An 18,825-nucleotide genomic window follows, 5' to 3' on the forward strand; every position below is an offset into this window, starting at 1 on the left:
GGAAATAAAAGTTATGTTGGTTTAGTCCAATATATTTACAGCATGATGGCTATTATTATACTGAAGATATTAAAAAAATTGATTTGTTTAGGAGATTATCGAAATTTAACATGACGCGGCACCCTTTTGCAGTGCCGATGATGCCATGTTGTATTTCTGTAAGAAAGCGTCAAAAGACTCAAAACCGACTGGTTAGTAGGTTGTCACGGAAAAAGTAGGATATTGTGGGTGATGGGATAAATTCAAGAGGTAATATTTATTACATTGTGCAGGTTTGTATCATTTACTGTAAGTAGGTACTCTTCGATTATATTTGTCTGGTGGCCAGGTCCCCGAGGCTATATAATAACTAGGATAAGAAGTCCACTCTTAGTTGACTCTCTTTCCAGAATGCGGCTTAGAACCTCGATAATTGCTTCAAGGACCCTTGCGGGGAGGAGTTCGCGGGCGCGCACAAAATACCGTAACGGATGAAATCCCGATCCTCTTGAGATCGATGATGAGTTTGGCTCCTCATTTTTAGACATGATACCGCCGGAAATCGGGTGGTCCAGTTCTACAACGGACGTGGTTGCACCCAATTTGAGCTAGTACGGATCAACTCTGGCTCATTCGCCAAACTGAAACTTGTTAATGTATTGGTGCTTTGCTGGTATCATATGGTCAATACAGAGGGAACAAGTCGGTATGCCAGATTTTGATACAAACAGAAAAATTTTAGCTATGCTCGCTCTAACCATTAACAATCAGCTGACTGGTTGCCCCTCATCATGTATATTCTCATGATCCTGAAACCATGTAATCGGTCTACCGCATGCCAAATAGTTTACATGCAAGGATGTGGGGAAGCATCGCAATCACCATGGACCCAACCTTATAATAACCATGTTGCAGTGGTGTGAAGCTGTCTACTTGCATAAGAAAATATCCATCTGGTTTGAATGGCAAACGGTTGAGGCTGCAGAAATCCTGCTATTACACAAAAGAATGCAAAATGCTTTTAACAAACCGAGGGATAAACACAAAGAGAGATTGCTAGAGTAATCATGAGTTACTGTTTCATGTGACATAAAAATATGCTTTGAGTTATGATTCTTTCCTTCACCAGTGAGTCGTGGTACTAGTGTCTATTACAATGAGGACTCGGGTACAATATCTAAGAAAACCAGCTTCACAAACAAACTCTCGTAGAAAGCTGCAGAGATGTCATAATTATATTGGCTGGTGATATTTTCTGGGCTTGTGGTTGTGAACCCATGCTGCAGCCACTCATGACTTAAAAAGCATCCATGAGACAAATCATTAGAAATCACGGCACCTGAAACTGATATACCACAAGGAATGAAGGAAATAGAAAACACAGTAAAGTTCATACAAATATGAGGAAATGATGCTAGAAGCAGTTTGCTAATCTCAACCTGACAAAGAATCACTCAGTCTGCGGCCACTGGTTTCAAAGGGGAAGAAACACACGGCCATTCCTGAAAGGAATATTACAAGTTCAAATAAAATAATTGCCAGAGTCTGATGGCAGGCATGTACCAGACTGACAGCCACAAGTGGACACACAGCCCCACCGATTCTTCCCACCGAACTTGCGGTTCCTATGCCAGTAGTCCTGACGGAGGTTGGGTATATCTGACAGAAAAAAGTCACAAGGCCAATTCAGATCCCGCAAGAAGTCTTGTATCTAGAATAATGCATATGGCAAGTGATCAAAGTAACAACACCCGGCAGCAGAAGCTTTATGAAATTCTGTGAATTTCCATGGTCATGCAACAATAGAGCAATTAATTTTTTTTGGCAATGTATATATGTCAATAGAAGTAGATGCTTCTGGTGATCTATTAGCAAGGCAGAAGAAAAGGGTAAAAAATTAGATTACCGGAGTTAGATGATGAATTCCTAGGAGCTGCAATATGCCGGCAAATGATGCTTTCTTTTTCACTTGACCAGAAAAAATAAGAGTTGCTTGGTGGCAATATAATGGAAACCAAATCATGCTGAATATGCAAAAAAAGTGGCAACTGAAGCAGAGCAGCATATTCATGTTCCTTTTTTTTTGAGGTACTTTATAAGTCATTCGATTTTTCCAATTTCTCCCAAATCAAATAAAAGGTGGGCCAGTGTCATATTAAAGAGGCAGAATATGAATTTTTTGATTTAATTCTTGACGTGTAAAAGGATTTAGTCACGAGCATTATATATCATCCAGATCAACACAAAAAACTGTGTTTATTGCATGAATCATGAACTGTGAGAATCAAAGATCACAAAGCAATGTTTTTAGTTGACAATGCTATAAAAAATTAGTGTCGCTTAACATGTTGAGGTCCATTTGGAGCCTGCACAAAATGGCAAAAATATTTTGTACAGTGTTGAGCAATGGTACAGAATCACATGATAGATATGTGACATTATCAAAAGACAAACAAAATGCACTCAATGATACTCTACTAAGTCCCATTTTAGGCTACACCAAAGAAGCTGTATTTTTGTTATCATTTATGTTAAATACAACAAATGGATTGCCTGACTTGCCAAACCAAACATGTTCTCTGAAAATGTGCAAAATCACTGTATTTATGGATCCAGTCTTGCAGTTCATCTTTATGTGGGATCACAACCACAGTATGACAAGCTTCTTACAATACATGTTTGTCATAAGAAACAATGGAATAAAATAGATCTGAATTCCTGATACTAACCTCTGGAGCATAGACGTACACGACTGTGAAGCTCCCTGAGATGCAGATTCGAGCACCAAATAGAAGGGCTGTTGTTAATGCTTCTGTCTGATGAAATGCCAGTGGGAATAAGAAAATGCAACTTATAAAAAGCATGGCAGACATTGAAAGCTTGCGACCAATCCTATCCACCATTGCAGCTGATAAAACAAGTCCAGGAATCTCTGAGAAAAAATGAAAAAGAAAGAAACCTCTCAGACAGATAAGCAAGCTGACATATTTCAAAAATATATAACAAAAAAAAGTATACGCTGAAACAAATCTTACCAGCAAAGCTAGCGATGAATACATCTTTGTAGAGGCGGGCACCATTTGAGTGGCTTGACTGCATCTCATTTGATGTGCATATCCTATTTCCATTACTTAACTCAGAGGTCAGCAAGACAATGCCATAATATGAAAATGCATTCCCAAAGAAAACCATCCAAAGAAGAAGAGTTGATCTGATTAATTTTGGTGATAGAAGCCTAAAAAATGCACCGATGCCTCCTATTTTAGAATCCATATCCTCCTCATTGGAGTTTTCCTTCATAACTGTAACTAAACCAGTGACTTCAGAAGGGCTGGGATTTTCATCAAGATCAAAGCCCGAAGGATTGGGTATTTCATCAAGTTCGATTTTGTGATCAGAAATAAGCATGCCAGAAGGGAGCGACACATGGTTCAGTATGGCCACCTTCTCCAAGACATGCATTGCATCAACTGTTCGGCCTTTCATGCAGAGATACCTTGGTGACTCAGGTGTGACAGCATAAAATACTAGCAGGAGAAATGATGGTAAAGAAGACAATGCTAGCAACCACCTCCAGCCAAAATTTGGCATTATAGCCTGCAAATCAGAAAACACCGGTTATTCATCTAGATGTTACACTTGAAACTGCATTCTTGGTGTTGCACAACTACGAATAAGTTGAACATTAAAAACAAAATAACTTCAAATTTCTCATATGGAAGGATCTTTGGCATGAGAAAATAACCACCAGACAACACAGATGCTACATGTGGTAGAGAAAACTCATCTTTCCAGATCTGATTATTGTAAATACAAAATTGTATATTCATATTGCATTCAAAAAGATTAAGGAAATAATTCAGTCTAACCTATATCTATATTGATAAAAAACGAGTGCATTCAAAATTTGATAACTAAACCTAAATGATGTTGTTGAAACAATTAGCAGAAAAGGTCAAGAAATGAGCACATTGAGTGCAAATCTGATTCACATCCTATGTCATTTGTTCACAAGTGTGTATGGTTTTAGAATTGCAAACCCACACAGGTCCTAGCATTTTCTCCAATAACAGTAAAAGAATGTGCTTACAGCACAAATTAAACTGCAAGGGAGAGTGTGTAAAAGGAAATTAAAGTATAAAGAAAATTTGGCCATACCCATGCAAGTGATGCCTCCAATATTGTGCCAACAGTCCAAAACGCTTGAAAGATGACCATCCAAAAGCCTCTATTTGGAGCTGGAACAAACTCCAGAAACCAAGAACAAAGCACAGGACCACCACCCAGTCCAATACCGACCATAAATCGTAAAATAATTAACGATAAATAATTGGGAGCGAAAGAACTGAGAAATCCGGCTCCAGTGGTTACTACAGCTGTAAAAAGGAACCCCGTCCTGAAAAAGGTTAAAAAATTATCAAAAGCATGATACATTTGCAGTTAATGTGAAATAGCAAAAAAAGCACTGACAAATTAATTACATTTTGATTTTAGAATTTCCTCTTTCACAATATGTCTATAAAAGTATCATTTGGTTTCTAAATTCATAATAAATGGGCAGGCCGACTTTAACAGGCTTAGATTTACAGAAAAAATATTAAAGTGAGTAGAGCTATCCTTAACTGCTGTAACTGCAAGAATTTCACATAATTAAACATTAGACTTGCACAATGAAGTAATCCTTAAGCAAGCATCACATTACTAGAGCTAAAAAAATAAAGTCAGAAATTATTTGCACAAAGCTTGGCAGAATTTTGATTTTTTTCTACAATAAACATTTTTTCTTCAGGCACGCGCTAAACCTATCTGATGGAGTGGGAAAAGATAAATAAAATCCCAAACTTCAGACCAAAGCCACTCAACAAGTAGTACCACATTCATATAATCCGTATATCCAAATCCCAAACTTGTTTACATACTTGTTTCAATTAGTGGCAATAGATTTGCTATTTCTTTAGAGAAAAATGAGTCTCTTGTATTCCACTTCTCTTGTATTCCAATCTTTTTAGGAACTTTGATGTGTACAGCTTCAAAGAACCATTGGTCATGTTTCAATTAGTTACTTTGTCTTTACTTTATTCTTAACTTTTTTTCTTTTTTGGTTTAACAACGGCGATCAAAAGACATACACTGTGATTTTAGGATTTTATAACAGTTAGTTGCCATAAGAAGATTGTTCTTGGCTTTACTATGATGGTGGGTTGTAGAAACCAGGAACTTAAAGGGCAAGCATTAGTTCACTTACTAGCTCACTAGCCTTGCTGTTGAAGCTACCTCTTCCTCAACAATTTTAATACCGGCAACAAACAATCTGTTTAAAAATTCATCAAGCTTGAACCACCAAGTGTCAAGGAATATATTTAGGAAACCATATGCCCGAAACCCGACAAAACTCAACAATCTTTTTCTTGGGAATAAGACCTTGGAAAGAAGACTCGGTTTTCTGTCTACAAAGCCCTTTTGTAGGACTACTTAGGGCAACCATTATTTCATCACTAGATCTATTCAGCAAGAAAAATGACCATCCAAGTCCTTCAAAACTGAACTGCATCTCTATCTACAATGGTGCCTGGCTCAGCATGCATATCCCTTAGGAGGAGCAAATGGAGATAGTTGAACATAGGTTGGATACCCTTTCTGACACGCACAGAGACATTTGGCTCCATTCACTAAAAGTAAGAATTTTGCTAATACATAAGTGCACTATTGTGCCTCAAATTTAATGAAGCTATACAAATGGCTATGCATTGTCTCCAAGTCATCTATTCAATGGTTCAAACTCTCAATCAGCCACTTGCTTCTCCACCAAAACAATCAAGATAGCATCTAACAAAGGCCAAACTACTAGCAGTGCACAACAAGAAGTTCATCCAATTCCTAATCTTCTTCGATTAATATAAAATATTTGCCTATCTTCTGCATTCAATGAACCAAAAACATCCAAGACAAAAGTAAAACGACATTACATAATAGTCTTCAGAGTTTCCAAGATTGGATATCTAAGAGTAGATTGAAACACTTCTTTTTCCATGATTAGTTCAAATAAAGTATATTTGCGTTTAATGAATCTTCAACTTTCTTGTCAATTAGTCAGGTTTGAACAGCAACATTTTTGGTATCTAGGGAGCATGAAGTCTGGTTAGGATTTTGAGTATTTTAGTCAACTCTAAGTCCTCTTTTTTTTTTTGGCTTATGACTTATTTAACCTTCTATAGAGGATTTTAACAGATTGAATCACTACAGGAGTTGCCAATTTGGTTAATTACTTGTTAGAGGAAAGAAACCATCACCTTCTTCTCTAATATAAGAGTCCTCACAGAATTAAAGCCTAAGTTTATGAATGAAAAACATTATGCTAGCCATGAAAGGAGCCATTTCGACCATTCTCTTGAATAGGAATAGAGTTAAACGGCCTTGCTTCAGTGACAACATTGAGTCAATGGCATCTAGAGTCAGTAGGATGTTATTCTTAAGTGTTTATGCATCCTATACCGACCGATTTTTTCTAACCTGTGTTTTTTTCTTTTTCTCACTTCTGATCTTGAGTGTTTACATCTCCTGTACATCAAACCTGATTTTTTTTCTTTTTCTCTTTGGTATGATAACCTGTTGGACCCAAAACACCTAAATTTGCTAATCTATCATTCGCTAGCACGGTGAGGACCTCTGTAAATCTTGGTTGTCTCATCTTAAATTCAATTAATGGGAAATATCACATTTTTTGCTCAGTTATAGCCTTTCATCTCTCTCTCTCTCTTTGCTTGAAATTTGGTATTTGTAGTGGACCCCATCAGCATGATAGTGGAATCAAGCTCCCCAATGAGCTAAAATAGTTCTGCTTCCCCAGTACTAGAAAGAGAAAACAACCAAATGCTGACTAAAAAACATTGATCATCTGATAAATCGGTAGGCGGGAGATTGAAATCTAGGATATTTAGGTACCAATGAGCATGGTGGTCGTTGGCATCAAGCCCCACCTCTCCATCATGGCCCTCTGCTAGAAGAGTCTAGGGACAAAGGATATTAACTGTTAATTTCCCAAGAATGTCTGAGTTAGAAAGCCAAAACATAAAAAGTGAGACTGCAAGAATAAGCTAGAGATTCCCTATTTCCATAAGCATTTTCAACTCAAGGTGTTACTCTGGTAGTACACCATCTTTACCAATATATGGAGGTATCCAACCGATGCATGGAGGAGAAGAAGATTAAGCTCACTACCATTAAGAAAAAAGGGAATGCTTCCAGATGGTGCAATTACAACTGCAATGTGCATGCAAGAGCAAGAAAAAATCTTGCATAATTAAAACATTATATTGCGACATTCAATAGATTGGTATTAGGGGAAAAAATCAAATTAACTAATCATGTGTTCAACAGATTTTGCTATCAAAGATCGGCAAAGAAGCATCTCACATTATTTTATTTGTTTGAGTAAAAGCCCTTACAAGCACTCACACCATTGATATAAATGTTATAATACATAAACTGACATCTATTGCTACAACATCTGATAACAATTATAAACATAGATTATAGTGTGATTGCTGTAGAATAAATTTCTGCAAAGTTTGTAATTATGTGGTCTATTTAGTTTTGAAGAAAAAATAGCGAATTCAGCATTACACCAAAGACCAATATGTTCTTCAAGACCAGACATGATTCAGATGCAAAGAAAAGAGGTGGTACAGGTATGGGGAAATTGCACATAACATGGTATGAGCTATCTAAAGGTAAAAGAGAAGGACCTGCCTCCGACCATAGTTGTCTGAAACTACACCCCAAGAATAAGCACCCAGCAACATGCCACCAAAAACAACACTAGTTATCAAGCTTTCCTGGTGGGAAGAAAGATTCCACTCTGACTGAACTGCTGGTCCTACAAACGAAAGAAGCATCATTTCCATGGCTTCTGAAATCCATCCCATCCCAGAATAGGCCAGAACAAGGGCTTGGAACTTGCCAAACCCCAAGAACATCAGCGCCTCATCCACGGTATATGTAGATGTTCCATCTCCCATCTGCAAAAACCAACCAAAAAAATAAACATACACAACATTGCTCGATTTTTTCTTCGTTCTCCTTTCTCCCACCATACAAACGGACTCCAAAAACAAAAAACAAAAAAAAAAAGAAAAAGAAAATTTCCCACGTGTAGGATAGTTCACACCAAAAGCATCAACAAGCACTTGAAAATCCTTTATGCATTCTTTTTCCTCAACTCATTAACCATGACCTAATCCACCTTCCTCCTATTAAATGTTCAAGCCGCTATTGACTATCGAGTTTTGCTTTTGATCTAATCCACTCTCTCTCGCGCGCGCGCGCGTCACAAGATGATAAACTGAAAAAAGACAAACCATAACGACAAGAAATGGATCTGGGGAAATTTTACAAACAGGTGATGAAAACAAACTGCATAATAAACCACCAATACACCTGCCGGTGAAGAAGAGATTATTCAGAAGTCTAGTTAATTTTTCAGATAAAGAATCAAAAAGAACTACAATTAAAGAAGCAAAAAATTGACATCATTAAGAAAAAAAGAGAGGGGGAAAGAAACAAAGAAAGAAAGGGAGAAGGAAGGGAACGAACCTTCGGTTCTTACGTTCCCGACCTTCCGGAAGGCAGCGCTGAACCCAGCGACGGTTATCGAAGACGGAGACAGGATATGAATCGAGGATGCTACGGAATCCGTTCTTCTTCTTTCAAATTGATACGAACCGAAGGAGGCAATCTATTGATGAATCCGATTAATGAATCTTCGCCCAGAGTTGACCAAAAAGATCCAGAGGCGCAGGAAATGGAGAGTCGTCGAGAGAGAAGAGACATGGAGCTGGCCGATCGTTCGCCCGTCCAGGTCAAACTAACAGCTTGCCCATTACGGCCGGATCTCTCGGCGCGTCGGCGTTTTCTCTCGTTTCGTCAAAGCGAGACAAAGCGGTTGCTCACAATCTGATGGACCAGAGTTGTAGAGTATCCATTTCAACCTGGCCTCTCCCATCGTATTAAAGAGAGGCCCATCGATGGCTCAGGCTAGGCCTGTGTACTAGGCTGTTATTGGGCTTCTTTTGGGCTGGATTTCGGACAGTATCTAGGACGAAAGCCAAGGACTTTCTTAAGGCAAAGGCAAGACCGGATTGCAATTTTTGGTCTCCAAGAGTCCAAGTTAAACTAGTTTCTGGATCTTGGCAGTACTCATAGTCTGTGTTGAAATATTTAGAGAAGAAGAAAAAAAACAAAAAAAGAGAGAGAAAGAGTTATATAGGTTCTTCACACATATATATATATATATATATATATATATATATATATATATATATATATATATATATATATATATATATATATATATATATATATATATATATATATATATATATATATATACATCTCAGGAGTTATATATACTTATATACATACTCCATATATGGAAAATAATATAGGCTAATACATGTTGTCATGTCAATCCTCAAATCACTCTAACAAGATTATGCTAACAAAAAAAACTAATATAGGTTGACGCAAAATCGTGCTGATAAAGAAAAAGATTATGAGTGATGCAAGTTGTTACATAATTCCTAAAATTATTCTAACAGTCCAGACCAACGTTCGAGGTCAAAGACAAGGCAATGGGATAGGGTAACATGGAACGTTACATGTACTTCATCTATCATGAAATCAGGTTAGAGACCCATACTCTTTCTTCTCCAGAGGAGTATAGTCCATCTATATATATTTTGCTTTGATTGAATTTTATGATATTATCTGCAAGAGGCAATACCATTGTTGCTTCGTAGCTTTCTTGAGTTTGCGTAATTTGTTAGATAGCTAGTTGCAACCTAGTGGACATGAAATAACACAAACTAATGTAACATATGGAATATACAGGTAGCATTTAGTGGGATTGGGCTCTTAATTCTGGACACTTAGAATGTAATTGTAGGCTTCCACCATGCATGGTGGTTTGCAATGGCCAATTACTTCAGGTGGACTAGATCAAGTGAACCAAAAGTGGGTCAGTCCCTCGATCCCGATATAATATAGAGTTTTTTCAACTGTGGTTGTTGTATATGGAACAACTTAGGACATCATCCAAAAAAAATTAATCAAAAGATAATATTTGGACTCCTTGGTTATATATATATATATATATATATATATATATATATATATATATATATATATATATATATATATATATATATATATATATATATATATATATATATATATATATATATATCCAATTGCTATCCATTTTATAGCTAATGTGCAATAAACCAAAAGTTCCTTCTTGTCATCATATCACGGTCATTGCACGTGCTATTGACAGTATCGCGGAAAATAGGAAGCGCGTACCGTTTACTCCACAGCCGCCTCTCCAGTCTCCACCCATTCTTCCTCCCGGCGGCGCCGAAGAAGGACCGAGGAAACGATTTCGGCGCCCTCCCTTCTCCCGCGCGTTCTGGGAGACCGATAGGGTTTATCGAGAGATCGAATGCGGGATGGGAGGAGGGGCGATGGGGCCGGCGGGGAGAGCGGACCACCTGGGAGGGGTCCCGCGTGCGCTCGTCTTCATGGCCGTGGGGGCCTTCGCCAAGGTCGTCACCTCCCTCCTCAACTCCACCTCCGTCCACAACGCCGAAACCCTAATCCGCCTCGTCCGCTCCCGGCCCCCCGGCCGGCCCCTCATCACCGTCGGCAATCACATGTCCACGTGAGTCGCTAATCGACCTTCCATTCCCTCCCTTTTCTTTTCTCTGTTTCTTTATTCCTTTTTTTCTTTTCTTATTGCCGGTGTTCTGATCCTTCGTCACTTCTTGACTTCATCAATCTTTGATCAGAACAAATTTTTTTTTTGAGCTCAAATGCAGTGTAAATAATAGCTGGAAACCTAAAATATCTGGGCGCGTGTGCTTGATCAATGATAGGAATTTCAATTGCCTAGCTTAATTGCGTATATTAAATATTCTTCATTTATATTCAATGCTACTGAGAGTAAGTTGCTTCAGGGAATCTGCTTTTGGTCCATCCTGTTTCGTGAAACAACTTAGTGGTGTTATTTTCTGTTTCTGTAATCTATCACACTAGCAATTTTAGTTAGCTGTTTTCATGAGGATTATTAATAGATTGCTGGTAACCCATAACTTTTTTTGAAAGTGAAGAGAAATAAGTGCAACCTTCTCGCTAATAAGATTATCCAGGTCTTCGATGCCTGGAGTATGCCATGAAGACTTGGATTAGTGGCAAAATAACCTGGTGCTGATGTTTTAACTACCAGTTACATGAGGTGACCTCAAACTCTGGAGAGAAGCCATGATCATGAAAATACATGGCCAACATATGTGATGGTTATGGTTAGAACGTTATAATTAATTGCTTTGCTTTACTTATTTATCGGAATATTGTGTAGTGATTTTGGGATCTGAGAGCAGGAAAAAGGTGAACCTGTTAAATTGATCATTTGTGTAAACACATGCCATCAGCATCAGAGAAGGTCGTAGGGAGTGAGCTTGAATGGGCATAAAATTATAGATCATAACCAGCTTGGTGACATCATAAATGATGTTATAAGGTGTTTTTTCTTTGACAAAATTATAGATCAAAACCAGCTTTTTCTTTGGGCATAGAAGGGTAAAACGTAGGAGATATCAAGCTTGGTGATGACTGATGATGTTGGAATTGCTTGCTTTGGGAGAATGCGCCATCACTAAGATAGGAGAAGGAAGAAAAAGGATCCTTTTTACACTTAGAAAAAATATATGCCTTTCCTTTATTGCTTTAGAATAAAGGATCATTTATTCATAAAACACGCATGGAAATGCATGATTCTTGCAAGCCCATAGGTATTGCCAAATTTGTGATGTCAGAGTTGCTAATCTGTAGATGTTGGGTAACAACTGGAAATAGGTTTGCATTTTCATGCATTTTCTAACTCATTTCTTGTTTTTTAAATATTTCTTTTGAATCATCAAATAAATTTAAATTTCAAAGAACCTCGAAGCGGTTCATCTTGTATCAATTTATAAGATATATTATACTGTGCACTGACCATGATTGGAATGATAGTTAGCTTCAGATCTAAATCATCGGTTGGTGGCGACATAAACATTTTTGCAGGTTTCATTGGACACTAGGCTGTAGGACCCCCTTACCTTAGGTACTACAACCACTTTGGAAGCACATCTCTGGTCCAGTTTATTATTATTTTTTCAAGATTTTTAATGTACAAGTTGCTAGCTGCTATTACAGTTTACTGCATCTAAATAGCTTTTAAGTTCACCGATGAAAAGCTACTTTTTGTTTTTTAATTGTTTGAATGAAAATGCAAAAATCAATATTGGACTCTGATTTATCAATTTTAAGTACAAATGTCTTGCTTTAACCAAGTAGACATTAGTTGTTCAGAAAAAAAAGCAAGCGATAGCACCGCAGCTGGATTTGCCAACAATTTGACAGTGAATGTTGGTGCATGGCATGATGTTGGGATTTGAATACTTCAGCAGTTGGGCCCGAGACTCTGTGTTTCATTACATCAAACAGTTTGTCATATAGAGTAATATCTGATTGGATTAGGAGATAAAATGCATCAAATAGGTTTTTTTTTTTTTTTTTCTCTGGATGTATTTTTATGAATTAGGTCATGTTGTATTAGTTTGGTCTTCATTGATTTTGCAAACGTAAATGTATTGCTTCTGTTGATTGGCCATCTACTTTAAGCTCATTCTAGCTTGCTTTAATTAATAGGGATAAGTGGCCCTCCAAAGAAAAAGCTTAAGTTGTGCATCATAAAACAGGTTGGATGACCCACTTATGTGGGGTTTTAAGGGTTTTCCAACTACGGATGCCAAACTAGCTCGGTGGGTTCTAGCAGCAGAAGATATATGCTTCAAAAATGCAATTCTATCATACATTTTTCGACTTGGTAAGACTTCCTATGCTTCCTATAGATATTATTATTAGCTTTTCTGCACGTGGCATAGGAACCTGGTCTTTTGCAGTCAGTATCAGATAAATTATTCTTTCCTTGTTCTAACCGAGTTGTTGTTGGTAACCAGGTATTAAAGTTGTTTTTAGTTCACATGCTGGTGTCTTGTAAGGGAAAGAGACTGATAACATGGTCTAAATCCTTATTTTTTTTTGCTGAAAGGTTGAAATACGATAGATTTGATGTTAATTTGAGAAAGTTCTAATTATCCTTGATATGGGATGGGAAAAAGTATAGTTTTGTCTAAGAATGTAAGTAATGACTACTGTTAAGTGAATGATTAAGGGGGGAAAATTGTTGTTCTCCTCATCCTCATGCAAACACTGTCTATATTGTACTTCTCTTTCTGGGAGGAGATTGACTCCCCTGAAGTGGTTTCCTAACAGAATTACACTCTGCTGACCCAGTCACACTTGACGGAAAAGTTAAAGTCACTCACAGTTCAATCTAGAAGCAAGTCATGGGCTGAACATACTCATTTTGCTCTGAAAATACCATCAAAGTTGCAAAAGTTTGGACATGCATAGAGATACCAACCATTAGATCATCACCCCACATCATGCATCTGCTCTGCGTACCATTGACTTCTTCTCTTTCCCGAAACCTTTACCACATTTTCTTATTGTGAAAAGACAGAGTATCAGGTGTTTACCAACAGGAATTAGCGAATTGGTATGCTGATTTTGTCCAATTATATGCCAGAGTGCAGATTCCTTTTTCTGGTAATTATTATGTTGTCTGGAATATCAAGTTAATTTTAACAAAACAGCATGCCTAGTTTTTATTATGCGTTAATATATGTGTGCGTGCACAGATATAGTACTTCAGAGGATATAGGTTGTTTTAGCTATTTCAGCAGTTAAAAATCTGGATGTTATCAAATGGTGATATTGCTTCTGATTCAGGTGCTTGGTTGAGAACATGGGCTATCAATTAGTCTTATCATTGGATGACATTTTTGTGTGATTCTAATTCCAGATGAGTTTCTGTAAATTGTTGTGAATTTTAGATTTTCAGATGCTTTTGTTCATTTCATGCTTTTCAACAGCCATAATAGAATCTTGTGCGGCATCTTGACCATGACTATTTTATGTGCACGTGGCATTTTGTACATCAAAATGATGCTTAACTTATAAACAAGTGTACATTCTAGAATCTTTGAAATATGTCTGAGAAGAACTTTCAGGTGGCTGTAGCTGGATGCCATGTCCTCAAAAACTTAAATGTGTAAAGATTACTAGCATGCCTCTCTTCCCATTCTTAGATGTTGCAGATTTACTTGTCTGGGCTGGTCTACTGGTCTACCGTTCTCAACAGCATATAGGCTCTCTGTGCTTTTGCTCTTTCCTCTATTGTCATTATCATTCTTTTTCTAAAAGAAGGATCATATTAGCTTTAGTTAATATACAGTCTGCTATGTTTGATTTTTCTATGTTTAGTTTTTTACTATTTATAGGCTGTAAATTCAATCTAAGGTTATAGAGTATAGACTTTTCTTCAAGATTTGATCTGTTTCCCGTCTTCTTTTCTCCTGCTAGTTTATTATGTGCTGCTTGCATTTTGTATTTATTTGCTCTTATCCAAGTTTCCATGGAATACCTTTTTGACTAATATTGTGATCATTGTTCTGAGAGATTTAAATTCACAGGAAAATGCATACCTACAACAAGGGGTGGTGGAATATATCAGGCACATTTGGATGAAGCTCTTGAAGTGCTGAGTGGTGGAGGCTGGGTAGTTCCTATTTATGCTCTCTGATGACTGCTTCTTTGTGGTCAACTTTTTCTTTTTACATGATCACTAGAAATTATTATCAATTTTCACTAAAGCTCATTGTTTCGTTTCAAGTAGTTGCACACATTTCCAGAAGGAAAAGTCTCACAGGCAAATGCACCCATAAGGCGTTTGAAGTGGGGAACTGCAAGTCTTATTGTACGTGCACCTGTAACCCCCATAGTTTTGCCTATTGTTCACTGTGGATTTGAAAAGGTATCGGGATATGTGCTTCATTCATCTAGTTTCCTTATTTTTGCTTTCAGTCACACGTTTCTCATGCCAATTGTACCTAATATGTGATGTCTTATATATTATCATTTTCATCAAAATATGATGAAAGTTATCCTGTATATTGTTTATCCTGATAACAACTTCATAAGCTGACAGTAAATTCACTTCTCATTGATTTGGAATGCTCAGGTTCCAACTATTTAATTGTTAGAGAATCTATAAATGCGGGTTGTTTCCTCCAATGCATGGAAAGAATACACACAAACACCAATGCATATGTGCACACATGCGCCTGCTCCCACGCGCATATGCATGTGCACATACACACATGCTGATGGTATTTGGTATTTTTTTGTTACTAAATGCATTTGCTATGTAATTTAAACACGAAATTTGTAGCATAATCAGTATCAGGTTTTGTCTTATTTACCTGAAATGGAAGCTGATTTGGCTGTGGGTGTGAGGAAGTGGATTTCCCAAGAAACTGAAAAGAGAGGCAAAGCAAAAATGGAGGAGGAGAAGAGGAAAGGCCTAGGAAGTGTGTGCAGGAGCAAGTTTCCTGAGAGATTCAGAAACAGATACACCACTCTAACTATAAGTTTTACATTCTATATGACATGAGAAAGGAAGCATTTAATTGGATCAAGATTACTGAGAGATTCAGAAACAGATAAACCATCCTAAATAGAAGATTTAGGTTCATATTTGCTATAAAGATTTAATTATACAGGGCATTGATAAGAGAAATTCCTGATATGGTAATTACCCTGTCAAAGGCTCTACTGGTGTTGGTCGCTTGCTCTTGGTCACCGTTACTTGGCCAAGGTGGCAAGCAGACTTTTTGTCCATGGCATTATGCTAACATTTCTACAGTATGGCCCATTATACTGCAGTTTCTCTTCCATGCAACCTCACTTTTTTGGTCTCAAAAGCTGATCAGAACAGTAGACAGAGATTGACTGTTTCTCACGTAATTCTCTATTTCTTTCTTATGTTGTTTTGTTTATTCTTTTTTGGGGCTTTCAGGTGATGCCTGAGAAATTTTTCTTTGGAAGAAGACCAGTAGTCCCTCTTTGCAAGAAGGACATCAAAATCATTATTGGTGAACCAATTGAATTTGATCTCCAAAGCTTGAAGCAGACGGCTAAAACAGTATCTCGGGAATCATGTATTCATAGTCTAGGGTGGCCCAACACTACCCCGGATGGACTTGACGAGGCAGCTCAAAAATGGCTCTACATTAACATTTCGGATCAGATTCGAACAGTCATGGAGAGATTGCGTATCTTTGGTGCAACCCTCAAAAGATTTAAGGGATGATTTAATGCACATTTTCATCTGACGGATTGAGGTTATAACTTGCATGGCATGGAAATTTTAGGGGCATGCTTCCTTTCTTGCATATATTTTATTTTTTAAGTTCTTTGCTTCACGGGCCTCATGAAAAAGCCCTAATATTTTTTCCCTGACGAGTAACACGTTATTTGTTAGACTATCTAGCGATTCATAGTTATTGAAGTTACTGGAAAATAAAAACAAACCATTCTCATCCCTTTCCAATTATTGGTGGATATTTAGCTGCATGATTACAGTCTTGAATGTGAGATAATTTGTAAGTTGTTATATAGCTGCATAAATTGCATGGCCTTCTCTTTGATTTATAAAGATTATAGTGCAAGCAATGCATATCAGAGCCAGCCAATGGCTTCAGTTGCATAAACGTCATCTCCATTCTCCAATCGAACAAGTTTTAAAGACCCAACTACTCTTACCCTCTGTTTGGGATGAAGGATGGATTGGAGGTGGATGAGGGAGAGGAAGGATAGATGGGTCCTATCCATCCTCTTGTGTGGTGAAATATGGAAAGATGGATGGGAATAATTCCATCTTTTGTTTAGTTTTGGAGGAACCAGAGAAGGATGGATGATATTTGTATAACATTTTTAACAAGCTACCCTTTGATAAAAAAGAGCGAAAAGTATAGGAGTTTTGTCAAAAAATTAATGAGGGGTAATTTTGCCAAGGTGGAAACCCACCTCTTACATGCTCTATTCATCCTTTCTTGCATCTTTTCATTTTGGGAGGATGCAGATTAGTAGGCTAAGATTAGTAGGCTAGGAGGGATGGGCAATTTCTTCTTTTCATCCATCATTCCTAAGATTTTTTAAATCAAACGGTAGATGAAGGTTATCCATGCTTCCAAGCCCATCCATCCTCTCCTCCCATGACCCTAACCAAACACAAGGTTATGGATCGTTAGATTTGAAGGAGCGATGAGTCAAAATCCTAAAGCATAATTAAGAGCTGCATAGGTTGAAATCCTAAAGCATGATTTAAGAGTTGCATAGGTTGAAATCCTAAAGCATACTTTAAGAGTTGCATAGGTTTGGATCCACATGACAAGTACTTGAGACTCAGTTAGGCTTGGCTGTTATTTATTTCCTTGGGGCTTAAGTTTACCTTGCCTAATTCTATATTGTTTTTAGTTAGGTCATCAGGTTAGGCCCCTTATAATTTGTTGACATGCGTAGGGCTGGTGCGGCCCATCGACATCTATATTTTAAACTCTATGCTGACGTTGGGTCGTGGCCCATTAACACTCTGATGTATGATTCCTTATGCTTTCTCTATTCTACTAGTTTCATACCTTCAGATTTTTAAGAAGTATGTACCTAAGCTTTTATATCTTTATGATGCGTATGTACTTGGACCTTTTTAACTCATCAATTTTTAGACCACATGACCATTTTCAGCGTTTTTTTAATAAAAATAATATAGGAGATCGGCAAAAGTTCGTAAGTGGTCGAAAAAGGAAGCATTCAATGGAATCTAAGAGGAAAAAAAAAACTTTGCAAAAGGGAAAAAGAAATTTGACGCTTACTATTTATAGAAAAATTTTTAATCTCATAATTTCAGCCTTCATTTAAGTTGTTTCATTCTGGTGATTCACGACATCATACTTGTCCATCACTTTCGATTGCTTACTTAATGGCTCTCTACAAGGCCCAAATGAACGGTTGCTATTCGCTGGGTTGGTGCGATTGGCGAGAGGGTTGTGGTGTGTAAAGCACTAAAATAATATAGAATTGTCCAAAAAGAAAAGAAAGTTGTTGAATGCGTCTCCTCCGTTTCTTAAAAAATAAGAAACGTAAATGAAAGCTACAAGGATGCGTACCATTTCCATTTGTCTTTGACGGGTTAGCGTTCTCCAGCAAACATATTTGGCAATGAATGACTCAGAGAGCGAACCTCTTCCCGTATCCATTAGAACATGATCTGCCGCTCGACATGAACCCGTTCACACACAGTCCTCTTTATCATGTTCAGAATTTTAGCAGATATGCGCGAATCTAATGCGCGTATCTAAAGCAAATAAAAATGTTTCAAACAAAAAAGAAAAAAAAACTAATTTAGTAGGTGGACCATGGCTTTCAGAAAAAATGATTTGATCCTCTTATCCATACAGGGTGGATCTCTTATCCATACACGCTGGATCTTCCGCTTGAACGAGGTGGAACGCGGCGACAGCACAAAGTTCCAACAAACTCATTTATATACGAATGGCCATCCAATGCATTGCATTCCGCGTCCCGTAGAATATTTAGTCAGCTTTTTAACGGTTGATGAGGTGGATGACCTGGGTGTCAGGTTTGTGATGGTGTCTGAATGGGCGAAGTTTCATAGCTAGCTGCTATCGAAGCTCTATCTACAAATGGATAAGATTTTTGTCTTAGTGTATATGAATGATTGAAGTAATGGAGTAATATCCTATATCTTTCTTTAGTTGGATATTGCTCCATTGTTTGATTCAAGTGGGCCCTACTAAATTTCTAAAGCACAGATGAGTTTCT

General features: G+C 37.5%; 2 protein-coding genes and 1 long non-coding RNA gene across 11 annotated transcripts; 1 reads left to right on the forward strand and 2 right to left on the reverse strand.

Moving 5' to 3' along the window:
* Positions 1–1,016: 1,016 nt before the first annotated feature.
* LOC113462818 (organic cation/carnitine transporter 7-like) lies at positions 1,017–8,958 on the reverse strand. Of its 8 annotated transcripts, none has more exons than XM_088707434.2 (7): positions 8,572–8,958; positions 7,729–8,320; positions 4,138–4,375; positions 3,015–3,576; positions 2,709–2,911; positions 1,419–1,638; positions 1,017–1,324 (listed from the first exon to the last, which is right to left on the reverse strand). In XM_088707434.2, exons 2-7 carry the CDS (start codon positions 8,070–8,072, stop codon positions 1,131–1,133), a joined length of 1,761 nt encoding a protein of 586 aa, XP_088563560.1. In that variant the 5' UTR covers positions 8,073–8,320; positions 8,572–8,958; the 3' UTR covers positions 1,017–1,130. The 8 variants fall into 8 exon arrangements, with proteins under 8 accessions (XP_088563560.1, XP_088563559.1, XP_038983950.1 ...); XM_088707433.2 differs by having other exon boundaries at positions 7,729–8,415; XM_039128022.3 differs by having other exon boundaries at positions 7,729–7,997; positions 8,572–8,957.
* A 1,341-nt stretch (positions 8,959–10,299) lies between these two features.
* On the forward strand, positions 10,300–16,534 carry LOC103702245 (N-acylphosphatidylethanolamine synthase-like). Of its 2 annotated transcripts, none has more exons than XM_008784575.6 (5): positions 10,300–10,696; positions 12,777–12,904; positions 14,616–14,701; positions 14,819–14,899; positions 16,001–16,534. In XM_008784575.6, exons 1-5 carry the CDS (start codon positions 10,485–10,487, stop codon positions 16,292–16,294), a joined length of 801 nt encoding a protein of 266 aa, XP_008782797.3. In that variant the 5' UTR covers positions 10,300–10,484; the 3' UTR covers positions 16,295–16,534. The 2 variants fall into 2 exon arrangements, with proteins under 2 accessions (XP_008782797.3, XP_008782796.3); XM_008784574.6 differs by having other exon boundaries at positions 10,307–10,696; positions 14,819–14,956.
* Positions 16,535–18,060: 1,526 nt separating this feature from the next.
* LOC148700729 (uncharacterized) lies at positions 18,061–18,486 on the reverse strand. Its single transcript, XR_015971429.2, has 2 exons — positions 18,439–18,486; positions 18,061–18,337 (listed from the first exon to the last, which is right to left on the reverse strand). It is a non-coding gene; the product is annotated as an uncharacterized LOC148700729 (long non-coding RNA).
* Positions 18,487–18,825: the final 339 nt, after the last annotated feature.

Source organism: Phoenix dactylifera, chromosome 11 (genome assembly GCF_051530095.1).
Source record: "Phoenix dactylifera cultivar Ajwa chromosome 11, Ajwa_hap1_PhDact_Kaust_v1.1, whole genome shotgun sequence".
In the NCBI taxonomy this organism is placed as follows: Eukaryota; Viridiplantae; Streptophyta; class Magnoliopsida; order Arecales; family Arecaceae; genus Phoenix; species Phoenix dactylifera.

Bases quoted from the DNA above. Each gene is read 5' to 3' on its own strand.
- LOC103702245 (XM_008784574.6), top strand. From the start codon at position 10,485: ATGGGAGGAGGGGCGATGGGGCCGGCGGGGAGAGCGGACCACCTGGGA. The intron at 10,697-12,776 runs GTGAGTCGCTAA...ATCATAAAACAG, and splicing joins GTCGGCAATCACATGTCCAC to GTTGGATGACCCACTTATGT. The intron at 14,957-16,000 runs GTATCGGGATAT...TGGGGCTTTCAG, and splicing joins TTCACTGTGGATTTGAAAAG to GTGATGCCTGAGAAATTTTT.
- LOC113462818 (XM_088707434.2), bottom strand. From the start codon at position 8,072: ATGGTGGGAGAAAGGAGAACGAAGAAAAAATCGAGCAATGTTGTGTAT. The intron at 3,577-4,137 runs GTATGGCCAAAT...TCTGATTTGCAG, and splicing joins TGGAGGCATCACTTGCATGG to GCTATAATGCCAAATTTTGG. The intron at 2,912-3,014 runs GTAAGATTTGTT...ATTTTTTCTCAG, and splicing joins ATTCATCGCTAGCTTTGCTG to AGATTCCTGGACTTGTTTTA.